Source organism: Ptychodera flava, chromosome 18 (genome assembly GCF_041260155.1).
Source record: "Ptychodera flava strain L36383 chromosome 18, AS_Pfla_20210202, whole genome shotgun sequence".
NCBI classification, from domain to species: domain Eukaryota; kingdom Metazoa; phylum Hemichordata; class Enteropneusta; family Ptychoderidae; genus Ptychodera; species Ptychodera flava.
This window is the reverse complement of record NC_091945.1, coordinates 22160725-22176541: the sequence shown is the minus strand read 5'-3', so window position 1 is coordinate 22176541 and position 15817 is coordinate 22160725. Positions and strand designations below refer to the sequence as shown.

General features: G+C 36.8%; 1 protein-coding gene across 1 annotated transcript in view; it reads right to left on the bottom strand.

Moving 5' to 3' along the window:
- LOC139117827 (lysosomal-associated transmembrane protein 5-like) overlaps positions 1-15817 on the bottom strand; it is a 36695-nt gene that overhangs the window by 5937 nt on the left and 14941 nt on the right. Inside the window, exons 2-5 of the mRNA XM_070681069.1 lie at positions 13739-13802; positions 10446-10531; positions 9481-9573; positions 3978-4037 (exon numbers count right to left, since the gene is read on the bottom strand). Coding sequence (XP_070537170.1) covers positions 3978-4037; positions 9481-9573; positions 10446-10531; positions 13739-13802 — 303 coding nt within the window. The remainder of the gene's footprint in view (positions 1-3977; positions 4038-9480; positions 9574-10445; positions 10532-13738; positions 13803-15817) is intronic.

The following is a 15817-nucleotide window of genomic DNA, read 5'->3' as shown; positions in this document are numbered from 1 at the left end:
ACTGTTGCTGTCATAACTAAGATTATCACTATTATTCACTATAACTATAATCATCATCATCATCATCATCATCATTAAAAAAGAGAAATGAAAACGCCAAAAAGGATAAACCATATTTTGGTTGGGGATTTACAAAAAATTGTAGCATTGCATATATGTGAGGGGAAAAGAATACCATATCAACGGATGTATGTATATATATATATATATATATTATATATATATATATATATATATATATATATATATAAAGAATATCATATATTTATACACAATAGTAAACTATAAAAAGGTGAGGTCATAAGGCTTGATTAGCACAGTCGTCTCGTCATCATAAAAGTTAGCACGGCCCGTGCATGTGAATGCAGCGCTTAGTCTCTTGGAGAGTTGCCACGCTCTGATTACTGTTTGTAACGGATAGTAACACTCACTCAAGCAATCTGTTAGGGGTTAGGCGTACTGTATGGACATTAAATTCGACTCTTCCCTTGGGATTAAATTGAAAACTGCTGGAAAATTATTTCTAGCTTCCCTAGTCCGTTGGGAATGTGACTGAGAGCACCTTGGTACCAATTGGGATGGATTTGTTCTCACCGTATCAACCTGTGAGCTGAATTTCTAGTATTATTTACTTCGTAAATACATATAGGGTAAAAATAAAATACTAAGTACGTTTTCAATGTGTTGGAAGAGAGCTCACTCAATGTGTATTTGAGTAACTTATACATGGTGACGCCTGTAAAATAAAATGAAAGCTAAAAGTTCATTTGACACAGAGTAAACACAACTTTACGTATGCTGCAACACTTCATTGGAACTCCCTACCAAATCATATCAAAATATTTCAGAGAGAAGATTATTTGCAGCTGCTATAAAGGCGTACTTGTTACTTGCTCATGTAATTTACTGTGTATTGTATTTTATTTTATTGAGTATTGCAATCTTCTTAATTTGCAGTTGACATTTAGTAAACTACTATTATGCTCGTTTAAAGGTTTCTCATACGGTTACACTTGAACTCGCTATAGTAAAATCACATTTGTTAGGGTCGTGGACTTGACTAGTTCAAATAGAACTATTTCCATGACCTCACCAGAAATACTTTTTGAGTTTACTCCTTTGCTATGTACGATGTTCGTGATCTTCTGGAGAAATAAATTACAATTACAAAATTACAATAAGAAGTGCTAATAATAACATTAACCGTCGAAGGGAAATTTTCGCAAATTCTCAACTCAGGTCTTGCATGAATTGTTTAATATCTTGGCTACATAAAATGCCTTTAACAGATAAATTCGTATGCTCAGAGCCTACACCTATTTCACCTTCCAAGTTGATATGGTACATCCGTTGGACGATCTGAGAGTGACTGATTCCATGATATAACAACACATTATTTTATTTTCAAAAATCGCCGTGGGCAAGTACCCATAATATAAATACAACAAAATCCAACGACTATTGTTGTCGTTGTTGCTGTTCTTGCTGCTGTTGCTGTGTTATTACTGCTGCTGTTGTTGTTGTTTGCTTGTGCTTGTGCGGGTGTTGTTGTTGTTGTTGTTGTTGTTGTTGTTGTTGTTGTTGTTGTGCTTGTTGTTGTGCTTGTTGTTGTTGTTGTTGTTGTTGTTGTTGTTGTGCTTGTTGTTGTGCTTGTTGTTGGAGAAGGAGCCGGAGGAGGCGGGGAAGGAGGAGGATTAATGTCGGTTTTGTTGAGTTACCTCTTAAGTGTGTCGACGCAAAAATTTTACCAGACTCAGTTTGTTTACATCGAGCCAACCTCTTTCTGGTTATTCCCAGTAGACTGTCGGCATATTCTTCAAAAAGAGTCATTCCAAAAGTTCGTGACGGTAGACAACAGTACTGTGGTTTATTTGTTTTGGTAGTAGACACGGGGCTATTGTGTTATTCACGTCCGTGTCTGTTTAATTCCGATTCCATACTTTTAGAATAGTCCGTTAAGTCTCATATATAATGGCAAAACATAAACACAGAGTTTTTTGATGAAATCCATCACGGGTCAAGGTGACTTTGAGGTAGAACGCGCCTCGGGGACAAATATTCCGACTTTCAGACTTTAACAATTCTTTTCTGATATACCATTTGTTGGGGTGTAAGAAAACTTTTCACCGGCTTAGTTTTTTGAAATTCGAACATTTTGTTTTTGTTATTAAGGTTAACACAGGGATGGCGGTCATTTTGTATTTTAAACATCGGTAAATCTTGGGTTATTTGTTTCTCTATCACCAAAATTTGCTGAGCGACCCCGATTTTTATTATTTCATTTATGGTTGAAAGATTCCTTAAGCGAAAGTTTAAGTCTTTCACTTTCGAGGTGGATACTACCTTAACATTTGCTGATGGATCGACCGCTTCTATATGTTTGCCGATTTCATTTTTTCGGTTCAAAAGTCCACGGATTAAACTGCTAATACTTTCACGCCACTATTTTCTTAGTGCTCCATCAACGACCGAATTCGCTTAAATTTTGTTTTATTAGGTAGTAGATATGTTTGCCAGTTACAATATCTGGCATCTGTTTCTCGCCAGAGGCATATACTTATCATATAAAGGCATTCATTGTCCAAATATTATCTGGAATACGCAGCTTTCGATAAAAGTTGAAAATTGCACGCCGCCTCTGTTACTGTCTCACCAAGTAAGTCCGAAAATCACGACATTTTCATTGTCGTAAACGAATTGGTATTTTGCGAATAGTTTAAGTAGCTCCTAAAAATAAACTACTAGTCCCTATACAAGACTTCTCGAGCTCAACAGACAGGTGTCTACTTAACTGGCCTAAGTAATTGCTACAAAACTATCCGTGGCGCCACGGAGTCTGAATGATGGACAATCTGTCTCAAATGTTAAGATTTTCAAGCGTGAAATGCCAATGAAGCTGGGTTGTTTGGAATTTTCTTCTCCAATCCTATCAGGACACAGTTGAATTTATCAGCTTGCTGTAATCTCAGTAATCTTTAATATTTAGTATAATCCTTATCAGAGACGTGACATCTGGAGTGAAGTCTGGAACTTGGGTACCATTTATTACCACACAATGCACGGCCATTGCACACCGATAAAATTAGTTGTCTCTGATCTGCCAGTCCACAGAGAGATCGTATTTCACTCTCAGACCGGTAAAATTGCAGGATAATTGAGAACTTCATTTCCGATACCTCGCTAGGAAAACTAACTGCGGCATTGTTAATGCGATTTCAACTGCTGTGTTTCCACCAAATTTAAGAAGGCTGTGGGCTCTGCGGTCGATCCGTCATAAATGCTTCACAGCAACATTGTCTTGGTCAAGGACACAATAGATATGTCAACAAACTTTAAAAGTAAGTTACCTCGTACGGAATATTTCCCAAGGAAAAGCCTGATTTTCTATTAGTTTTCGTAAAAGGGGAACTCTTTTTCGTTATGTTCTTTTATGCTCATGTGTAAAGAAGATGCATTTGTCTGCGTTATTCGTGCACCAGTTCGTACGATAATGTTCGGCAAAATACTAAAAGAGCTTTTTGAATTTTTGAAGCACTGACTGCCATAATAACGTGAGGGCCTGGTTTGGATCGGCAAACATCAAAGTGATTTTCACTCTTAAAAATATTACACTGGCGGAATATAAATCATGTATGATTTGAAATCACATTGCTTAGAATAAATGCTGTTTCATTATGGCGTCACCTTGATCATACTAAGGTGCATAATTAAATGATCGAAAATGGGTTCCAAATCCCAACGCAAGGATATTTTCAGCAACTTCCATGATTATTGTCGGTAAACTGGCCACATAAAGCCACGCTCTTTACCATAAGAAAACGTCAAATTGCGAAGACGCCCTGTCAGTTTAGTTACCCACGTGGACTTCATTAATGCTATGTATTCCAATACCGTAAATGCACTTATCTGGAAAATTACTCCGTGTAAATGCAGTGAACCATACGTAATGACAAGGACTGATTAAAGTTTATACTCACATTGAAACAGCCGGTGACAATCCAAACCCCAAGATATACAAGTGTAAAAATGGAAAATCCCTGTTCAAGGAGAAAAAACTGTTAGTTGACAGATATTTCAAACTAAATGTGAATATCAATAATGTGGCATTAGACTTGTGAAATCGGTCTTACAAAATAATTAGAATTATGAAATAAAACATTGCACATTGAGTACAGTCATCGTGTGGGTCCTGATATTAAAAGTATTCCTGTATGAGATTTAAAGTTTTCCATGACAACTCTAACACAGGACATGATAAATGGGAAACGTTTTTGACCCTAATAATCAACATCAGATTGAGTCACTAGTAAAACCATTACCTGTGACAGTTATCGAAAACGAGATGAACACATTGTCAATTGTAGTCTCGTGTCATTTTATTATATTGGACTCTAAAACTTGCAAATTTTCAAAATGGATTTGGCCTTTACTGACCTAAAACATGATTGTACCGTTCACTATACTTGAAGACTATATGCGCCATTCACAACTCCAGTTCTAAACTAACCTATTTCTAGCTTTTTCTTTCAGACTGAAGAAACTTCAAAGCGTATCATATCTTAGGCTACAGGTATTACTTTATGATTATGTGATCATTTCCAATGTACATACTATATTGCTAATTTATTATGAAAATATACAAAAGGTAGAACATACATGTGCTATAAGGTAAGGCGGTTGTTCTGCGATAATCTGATGGTAGAGGTCCTTATCTCGGCCGATACCCGTACTTTTTCGAAGTATTATATCTCATCGTTTTATTTTGAAAATAAAACAAATTACAGCATCCCGTGAGTTTACATAATCGAAAATGGAAGGTTTGTGTGCATTTTTTTTGATGTTGCAATTTTAAAAGTAAAATTTGTTCGCAACGTTCCCCTACGTTATATGTCCCTATCAAACACGATTATGACGAATTGTATTATACTTTATGTACTTGTGTTTTTTCTGCTTGTGAAAATGAGTGGCAAGTCTTAGGGTAAAAATAATATATTTTTAAATTGAGAATTTTAACTCATAAGTTTGATAAGTTGGGAAATTTCAAATAACCCGTTGGCGCAAACAGTTAGTTTTAGGCGGATTATGCCTGTCAGTCATCGGAAGAACTCCAAATAATTACATGTAAGCTTACTGAGGTGCAATGGCATAAACATCGATGTATTTCTAGAAGTAAAACTCATTCCAAGGTAAAATGTGAAGGAGGAAAGAGTTCCGTCAAGATTAATAGATGCTTTTCAATTAATGTTCATTAATATCAGTGCATTTTCGAAATAGATATCGGTGAATTTTCGTCGTACAGAGCCTTCCAAACTAAATGGTAATTGTTGAAAGAATTCCTTTATGGTAAAGCATTTTATATACCAAAGCAGCATGACGTTCGGGGATATACACGTACTGACAATGTGCCCATCTCGCCACCAACTTTGTCCTCGGAGAGCAGTCTACTACGGCCGTGAATGGTTTATTAAATGCGCGCTAAATGACATCAGGCAAATCCTTTAGTTTATTATGCTTCAAAGGAATTTGAGACGACAACTCTCTGACACACGCTACCATCCTGGCATAGCCATCGACCGACATTGCATAAAATGGCGCACTGCTCACAAATCGACAAAACGTTGAACATCGGGGCGTTGTGAGAGTAATTTGTTTCGGTTTTTGAGGGGCGGGGGTTGACGGGCATATTGCTCAAGAAATAAAAATGGTTTACCGAGAAATCTTGAATCGCTCTCCTTGACCGATATTTCATTGCTGCTGAGAAAAACAAGGTGCAAAAGGCTATCCTGTAAACCTGTACAATTACGCGCAATTGTGATTAGTATGCACGATTGCTGTCGTCGATCATGATATGCCCTATTCAGAACATTGACCCTGAGGTCGTTGGAAAACGAAATAATCTTCAAACTTCGCGAGATTAATGTGTTTTCCCATAAAATTACCGCAATATCTCATCAATTTGACTGAAATCGTTCTGTAATACGACCGTGACTTCATCGACGAATGAAATCGTTTTTTCACTGCGGCCACGTCTAATCACCCGCTTTTGAAACCATATAGAAAAATCACAAACCGATCAGGAAAGCTCAGATTATCGGATCATTACGCTCCTAGCCCATGACAAAACTAATCTTTCAAATTTTAGAATTGATCAAATTTATGATTTGGTTCACACATGACTGAAGTTACCATTTCAGACACTTTAATCGGTATTATACCAGAATATTCTTCTCCGATTCCTGATGTACTACCTTTTCCGTTCAGGAAATGTGAGCTACCGTCACACCGACGCCACCCTTTATCGTTATCACTATTGCGGTTCGGTCGTAATTGGTTGCTGGACAGGAATCCGATAATCACACGCGGAACTGATGAAGGGAGCTTCTTTTTGGTCTTATGTCCGTTGATCGATCCCCAATGTTGGGCTTTGGTATGTATGTTTGTGTCATCCAGGGTTTTATTGGCTATTTTGGGGGTTTTTTTATAAAAAACTTATTAAAAGAAGAGTACAAGCTAATTAAATAAACATCCATTCATCCAAATAATGGTTGGTAAAAATAGCACAACATTTTCAACATCGAATTTGAAACATTTCAGGACCATTGCATCGATTCGGCTAAAAGCCTTTTCAGCTTTATTACACTTCATCTGGCGCAAAAATAATGTAATTATTATTTTCGTCTAAACATAAAAGACTGGTACCACGAAAAAGATGGACAATATGAATTAGAAGGCTTCTTTTTTGACTTCATCGCCATGCAGTTAACCCAAAATACTGAGCTCTGATCTTGTTTTTTGTTTTTTGTTAATTTTGGGGTATTTTCGTATGCGCTTCACTGCAGATTTGTTAATCATGAGAAATGAAACCCCGACAGCCTGAGAATATATACTAATTTCTTTTTTTCTGCTGTTATCATCAATCACGATATTTATTGCTTGTCGCTTTATTAAAGACATTACAATCGAATTCACGTCTACAAGATGTGTAGTAATTGTCAACCCTCTATTCAGCGGAATTTGACTGTAACGCTAGTTGGTTTCCTAAACTTACGATTATATAAAAAAATCACATATAAAAATTATAATCGGTAAGTATTTCAGTCGAAAAAAATGACAACAATGTCAATTCTCGGTACCTAAGATACGATTTTACCACCTAAGTGAGTCATAAGTCTCAGGCGGCCGACCATGTTTTCAATATGGTGGATTTCTACAGGTGAAACACATACTTGTAAGATCACAGAAGCAAAAGTAAACTTTTTAGCTAATGCATTAATTTAATGCCAGAAATGCCTAAAACGATGAAACGATGAATCATTTTAGCTAGTTTCACGAACAAAAAGATTTTTTGCCATGACAGTGATTACATTTGTGTTAAAAGAATTTATGAAATCACAATCTCAAACTCTTTCTGTGCTGGAAGTCGACATTTTACCCACAATGCATTGCAATATCATGTAGTTCTCCCTTTAGCTCAATACAAAGGCTATTCAAGGTAGCGAGAACTTGACGTCACTGATTGTTGTCTACAAAAAGAGATGTAGTAACATAAAAGTAATTTTTAACAGTTTCAGAATTCAGACAAATATGCCGGAACTTCAAGAGTTAAAGAGATCAAACAGACGTAAGACGAATATACCGCTGGTGACATATGAAAGCTACATGTGCAGTACCAGACACCAGTCATTTGGTTTTGAGGCTTCAAGTTAGAACAAAATAATAAGAGCAAAAGAGGTAAGACTCTGCAGACTACAAGATAATGCCGACGTATTTCACCGCTACCTTGTTCATTGTCGAAATTATTACCGTTCGAAGGACCAGAAAGACTGTTGAACATGAAATGACCTTGGATATTCCAAGCGACCATATGCATCCTGGTCGTTTAGGAAGCGGTGTCGCTTTGATTGAAATATTAAAGATATCGCGAGACGAGTGTGTTCTTCGTCTTTGTGTAATGATATTAATGATTTTTCTCTGTGCCGCATGTCATCAATAAAGTGAGAATTTTTTTCCAAATATGAAGTGCTCAAATGATTCTGTTGTGGAAAAGTCATTCACGATTACCTAGGCAACGAAATGCAAATTATAATGGCAAGCTTCGGGCACTGCTTCACGTGGCACCATTTAGCTGTTAGTTCGTAATGATTTAACGGGAAAAATAGCATTCAATGTGATGGATATTGCTCAGTATACGAGTTGGACGGACGGGATGACTTATAAAAACTAATGTAGAAACAGACAGAGAGCACTGGGGACAACTACAGGTAATGAAAAGTTGTTTTCTACTAATGAAATGCCTGCGTCAAATTACCACGAAGTGCCCTGGGCTCAGTGTGAATGATGTACAAGCGAGAAAAAAAATTGTTACGAATCCCCGCAAAAATTAAACCTCTAGGTTTCTGAAGAAAAACCAAGCGAAATACATCCGCCTCTGTGTAGACTTACTGAGAAATACAACGCGTGAAAACAAGTTCATGCTCCGTGATGTGTAATAAATAACTTCACCGATGGTGTTATTGAATTAAATGAACCCTGATCGATCGTCTTCTCGCAAAGATCACGCGTTCAGAGTTTAAGCTCGCTTCACTGCCCATTATTTGATGTCAGTTATTCCTCTCACTACATTGACCTGAAACCGGTACAAGCTTATATGTACACCTGGATTTCCATACTGAAGTGCTTGATTCTTAGAAATAGGTCAGTGAGCTGTAAGGCTTCAAACAGTGAACAAATGCTTGAGAGGCTTATACACAAGAATGGAACAAAGTAATCGCTCAGCTCAGTCTTATACATCTTCTACCTTGTGTAAATTTCAGCGGGTGAACCAATTGAAGATATTGATGGCTTTCATTGAAGTGGTTATATAGTGCCAACAGCTTGTCAATTCGGTGACGTAAATCGCTCAGGCTTGTCACCCAGTAAAGACACTGTCTCTGATAGAGGCGGCGCCATAGCTTTACGCTGGCTTCTGTCATACGCTTTTGCTGGGGAGGTTTCGACATTACCATGTTAGGCACGATATTAAACGGCTTTTGTGTGGTGTATATAGAATCTAAGACATAGACGACACCGAGCGTACACAAAAGAGTGTGACGCTTCCAATAAAAACCATTGAGCATTGCAGATATCCTAGCATTTTCTCAAATAATACTGATAGCTTTTCACAATAAACTAGTTGATAGAATTTGTTGTTTTGCTACCGTTTTTAATAGCTACACACGTTTTCGCCATAACAATGACGACCAAGGTTGTTTAAAATAATGTTGATGTACTATTCAATGATAATGACGTCGAACACACATCACAAACAAACAGACACAAAGAAACGAAAGTGTACATGATATGACAGAATCATAAAAATAAGGTTTGTAGACAGGAATTTTAAATTTCTATCGATGATATGGTACCTGCTGACGATTCATGTAACCTGTGAAATGCCTTTCATAATGACATCTATTGAAGTAACACTTTTACGTTACTTACCATAGACGCTAGCAATGCTATGACAACAACAAGGATAGATACAACAGTCAGAACAATGCAGAACATCCACGGCAAGAGTAGAACAACTATGTCCTTCAAGAGGAAAATATGAGTTTATAAGTGATACAAATAGTTATAATTGTAAAAGGATGTATTAGGAAAATGGGCTCTTTCAATACTTTGCATTACAATTCCCTTTCAAACACAGAGAAATACATATCTATCTATCTATCTATCTATCTATCTATCTATCTATCTATCTATCTATCTATCTATCTATCTGTCTGTCTGTCTGTCTATCTGTCTATCTGTCTATCTACCTACATACCTACCTACCTACCTACCTACATACCTACATACCTACCTACCTATCAACCTATCTATTTATCTATCTATCTATCTATCTATCTATTAATTTATCCATCTATCAATTATCTTTCCACACATCTATCTATCTATCTATCTATCTATCTATCTATCTATCTATCTATCTATCTATCTATCTATCTATCTATCTATCTATCTATCTATCTATCTATCTAACATTTATAGCTATGTATGTCTCTATCAACCGATGTACTTGTTTCTCCATTTATATACATGTATGTGTTTGCTAGTATAAGTATCATTGTGTGGTTTCTTGTTATGATTTTACTCACATGTTTTCGGACATTAATTCACACTAATTCAAACAAACGTCAATGCTATTTTCATAATACACGGGTCAGGTAAACTGTGTTTGACTTCCATTTTGAGGGCAAAACACATATTATGGTCGCACATGCAGGAAATATGTAGTGATTAGCAAACAGATAATGAAATCTTTAAAACCTTCACGACAGTGGGTGCACATCGGTGCAAATCCATGGCGGGGGTATGATACAAACACTACATTCTTTATTAAAATAATGTTTGGCCAGTGACGGTCCTTCTATACCCGGCAATAAAGATGAATAGAGAAGTACCTTTACAATTCCAATTAACAACAGGACAGAGGTGATGACGAGAATTCCAAAAATGACCACACACGTGACAAGGCAGATAAATCCGACTGTAGAGAGAAAAAAACACTTGAGTCACTTTTTTAAACAACAAACTTCACTTAAGCGTTCACTCTCGATGGCTCTGTGACCATTTTGAAATCATTATCTTACCTTGAGTTGGTATCATAAAATTTAATATTGAAAATAACAGGAGGAAATAGGGAATAACATTATAATCGATAAAATCATGATAAATACCTGTTCTATATGAACACCACACTTAGTTCAATTTTAAGACTTAAGTTCGCTTTGGTGCATAAAATCAGAGTTACTGAGGTTACATACATGAATACTTAGCATAAATATATATATATATATATATATATATATATATATATATATATATATATATATATATATATATATATATATTTTTCTTGGTATACATGTATATATCATATATATATATATATATATATATATATATATATTGAGGAGTTATAAATCTGTTAATAATCATATACTGATGCCTTAATTAAGGCAATTATCAGTACACTTCTGCCACAAATAATCAAAGTCATAGCACTACAAATGGCGACAGTCCTCTAAATACGCGTGTAATAATCTATAACTAATCCATTTGTATTGTATGTGCGTTCTCTGCGATCTTCAGGCGCCAGACTTGTCTCTATCCTCTTCATTTTATAATAGCGATAATCATGGGAGACGCATATCATCTTGAATATCAAATCTTTGTTGAGAGACGAAGATTCTATGAACCTAATACACAATGACTCCAACATGATCTGACTGATGTCACTCCAGGCCACCGATGCCATCTTATTATGAGGGAATCAAATACAAATGAACTTAATCGTTTCCCGTCTCTTTTAATGTTTTCTTACTTCTCTTTTCATTTCGCTCTTTTTATAACCATAATCTTCATGTCCATGAATAGATGTTATAAATGAGGATCGTAAAGTCAGCGGTAAGCCATAATTTCATTGGCGAATGATTCAAACATTGCTCGTTTTCCGGACTTCCTAGGAGTAACTCATATCCGCTGTTCTTCTGTGTCTTCCTTGTGGCTGGCTATTTCTATTCATGAAAGGCGCACGCACGGAAAAACTGATCTAAGGAAGAATGCACCTTGGGGATAGATACTGGGACTCACAAAATTTTACAATACGCTATTGTCTACCACTTGTGAGGGCTCATTTTGACGTTGATGGAGTAAGTGAAATTTTCATCGTACGCGTCTTGTTTTAGTGAAAATCGAAATTTTGATTTGTCCCATATAGGTAACACAGGAATGACGGACATTTTTAATTTCACATGTAGGTAAATACGAGTATTAGGTAATTTGTTTGTCTAGTATCAATTTTGCGAGGTAACTCTTGATTTTAACTCTCAATTTCGAAAGGGATGGTTTAAAGTGTCCTTACTGTAAGTTTCAGAAAACGTTAAATCTTTCATGGCGCGTACTACTGCAGTTTTAATTATTTTCTCGCTGTTCTCAATCGTCTTCCAACTCTAGTATCACAGTACAGCAGTCACCCATTTCTGCATGTGCATATATAATTATATTTGCAGCTGAAGGGCAAACATGGGTCAAATGCAAACACATATTCCATATCTTAAGTGCTGCCATGGATGTGTTCTATATTTCGAACAGTATTTTGTGACTGCGACGGAGTAAATAGTTAAATCGCTCTGGTTGCATTCATATATAACCTATAGGCAGCAGGACAGACAATATTTGGTCAAATTCTCTTGGAAGACATACCTGGCGAAGATTGAAACATCAGGCTTAGTTAATTCCTATAAAATTTGTATATGGCCAATGTACATAGATATTTTAGATGGCCATTCTGAACAGTGGTGGCTCTGTGTTTGCGTTGCAATAAATTGACAGATGTTACGCACACATGCGTTGCTCTATTGTGAACGATAATATAAACAACAAACCGACAAATCAAACTTTCGGGATTCTTTTCAAACTATTGCTTCTTTCAATCGCTCTGGTTGCATTCATATATAACCTATTAGGCAGCAGGACAGACAATATTTGGTCAAATTCTCTGGGAAGACATACCTGGCGAAGATTGAAACATCAGGCTTAGTTAATTCCTATAAAATTTGTATATGGCCAATGTACATAGATATTTTAGATGGCCATTTTGAACAGTGGTGGCTCTGTGTTTGCGTTGCAATAAATTGACAGATGTTACGCACACATGCGTTGCTCTATTGTGAACGATAATATAAACAACAAACCGACAAATCAAACTTTCGGGATTCTTTTCAAACTATTGCCTTCTTTCGCGTAGTCCGACAGTCATTCCGCCTTGTCAATAGGATCTTTTTGAGTCTGACCCGAATTTATCACAATTGTCATGACTGTCATAGCTTGCGCATGCTATACCTCAGTGTGTGGTATTTGAATTTCCCTGCATGTAGTGCTACCATTGGGCCTACAACTGAATGCATCAATCGTCTAAAGGCTAGCTAGTCCTTGCAATGTTATCATCCATGTTTGACGTATCTGTACTTTCGTTTAATGAATAAAAATGAAACACAGAAAGATGGCCCGTTCTGCCCGACTTATTCGAACACAGAGTAGATAAAATGAAACTTTGATCTGGGCATAATGTTTATTCTTAGCACACATAAATTATACATGTACTTTGCACACATAATGTTATACATAATAAACTTCATTTTGGGCATATGATGTTTATTCATAGTACACATAATGTTATACGTAGGACACATAATGTTATTCATAGTACACATAATGTGACACTTGGTACACATAATGTTATACATAGTATACATAGTACACATAATGTGACACTTGGTACAAACAATGTTATAAATAGTACACATATAATTTTATACGCAGTATACATAACGGAAAGAAATTTCTCTTTGCGTCTACAACACTTTATTTTCACCCGTCTCCCTCCGTTTGCATTAGAAATCCGTGTACTCTGCTACCGGGTAAAAACTGTTCCCAAAGCCCTACTTTGATCATCAGCACTGTCTCGGAGTTTGCTCACACGCGATAACTCTGCTCAATGCAGACGGAAACAGTGTTGGCGCCAACAAGCAATTTCCGTGATAAAGTATGGCTTTGGTAAAATCTAATACCCTTACACTGGGAGCAATAAACCGTGTTTATTTTCATGGCACAAACAAACCCGACAATACCTGTAGGCTCTTGGAAATCATAAAAATTCAGAAGCGACAGATTTTCATCAGGATTTACTTACCCGGCGTGTAAAATCCAAAAACGACCAGTAGTAGATTCAAAGTCACTTCCAAGCAAGACAAGATCTGAAGAAGAAAGTAAATATCACTATTACCACCACCACCATCACCACCTCATGATCATCAATAATCATCATCATAAATTTAAGTTCAACTTTCGAACTGTGCCAACTGATGTACTTCGAGAAAATGTCACTCTCACAATTGGTGAGACTCTGCCGTCATTCTCACTACGACCAGGTGAGAATTGGGAAATTCTTATTGTTCTAAAGTGAGACTCGACATTTTTCTTTGGTCGGTGATGAGACGCAAGACCGTGTGGTAGCTGTGAGCACAGAAGGAAACCATGGTGTGCTCTGCATTATACTTGGACAACCTCATAGTACTTTGCACTTCGACTCTCTTTTTTGTCAATGCTGCATGAGAGGTTAGCTAATACAATTGGCAAAGTGGATATGTTTAAAGAGTGGTCCAAAATGTACCTCCAACTCTTAAAGAAGATACCTCTCATGGAGATATGCTAATAAATTGACGGTTGCTCTCACAATTTACAAATCCCAGCCTGGGGTAAAGGGATTTTTATTTGACACGCACGCCATGCTTGATCTGTATTATCAAGGAAAAGACAATTACCAAGACAGCAATCTTCGTAACTTTAGCTGTAGAACCATCCGACACTTCACAGTATAATTGAGCTACCGTACTGATGACTTACTGCATGTGCTGAAAGTCACAATTAAGAACTGTCCCCTTAAACCCTAGGAAGTCCCATTCGGTACTCGTCAATACACCAGTTATGACATGCACAGGTAGTAACTATCTGGACACCCTGCTAGCTAAACTAATTGGCAACCACCTATTAAACCAGTAACGATGTCGGCAACTTTAAACTCTACGAACGCAACTTGTATTTTTCTCACGCAATTATCGCCAATTTACTGGGAGTCGGTTTCACACCGTCTTTGCTTCGATCGCCGAGATGACTCTCCGGGGGTAGAATTCATTTGTGCCGAGAGAGAACCAATTACGGTTAAAATCCTGGTGTGTCAACTCTTTAAAAAGTCCGTTTGCAGCACCTATGGCCTCAATGTTTATGTTAAAGCCCGGGGTGTTCGCAATGACGTCAGATTTGAAATTATATACACTACATTGTAAGTTTGATCGATGGTGCTGTAATTATAAATGTATCTGCGCGAGATAAGTCCTATCTTTCAAGGCAAATTTTAAATTCGGGTTTGTACAAAAACGCAAAAGGCTCTTTGAATCAATGGGAAAGAACCACTATCCATTTCATTAATAGTATAGCGGGAAATTGTATTTATAAAATACATAATTCTGAGAATGATATGAGAGAGTAACTCGAGTCTTCTGCTTTATCTGACTGACGCATCATAGCCGTAGGGCAAATCTCCGTCGTTTCTCGTCATGATAACGTAAGTGATGTTACAGAGATATTGAGAAAAGAACAATGAGCCGATACGGTGACCAGCGACACACATGTCTTCCCTGCCATGCGAGCCAATCCTACATCGTCGTTCTTTCTCACTTCATTCTAATGAAAGAACAGACGCCAGCAAAAGCCCCCTTAACATACCCTGATCACTTTTTCAAACAATATTCTTCCCATAAAAATGGATTATCCTCTCGAACTGATCGCCATGATATCTGTGTCAATTCACATCTCTCAATTTCCCGTAAAAAGCCTTGGGTCTGTATTTCTGCTTCTTGTTCCCACAGCTGTGACGAAAAAAGGCAGTACTGACGTACCCATGGAAACGACTGTTTAACCAAACATCAACGAGTCTCATATATTTCTGGAAATTGAATTCCAGATATATTGTGCTTGTATTGGTAAATTTATTGCGTTGATGATTAAATTAATAAGACAGAATACAGTATTTAAGATATTTATGTCAGATTTTCTACACCAATTAAAATTTTCTAATGACAATCCCCCTACTCAAAGCCTTCTATATTATCTAAGCTAGCGTTGTTTTGTTCGTCTCGTATCTTATTTGCTATGACATACGAGATTTATTCAATCTTACATTATCTTATCTTTGGAAGTCCATCTCATTTTA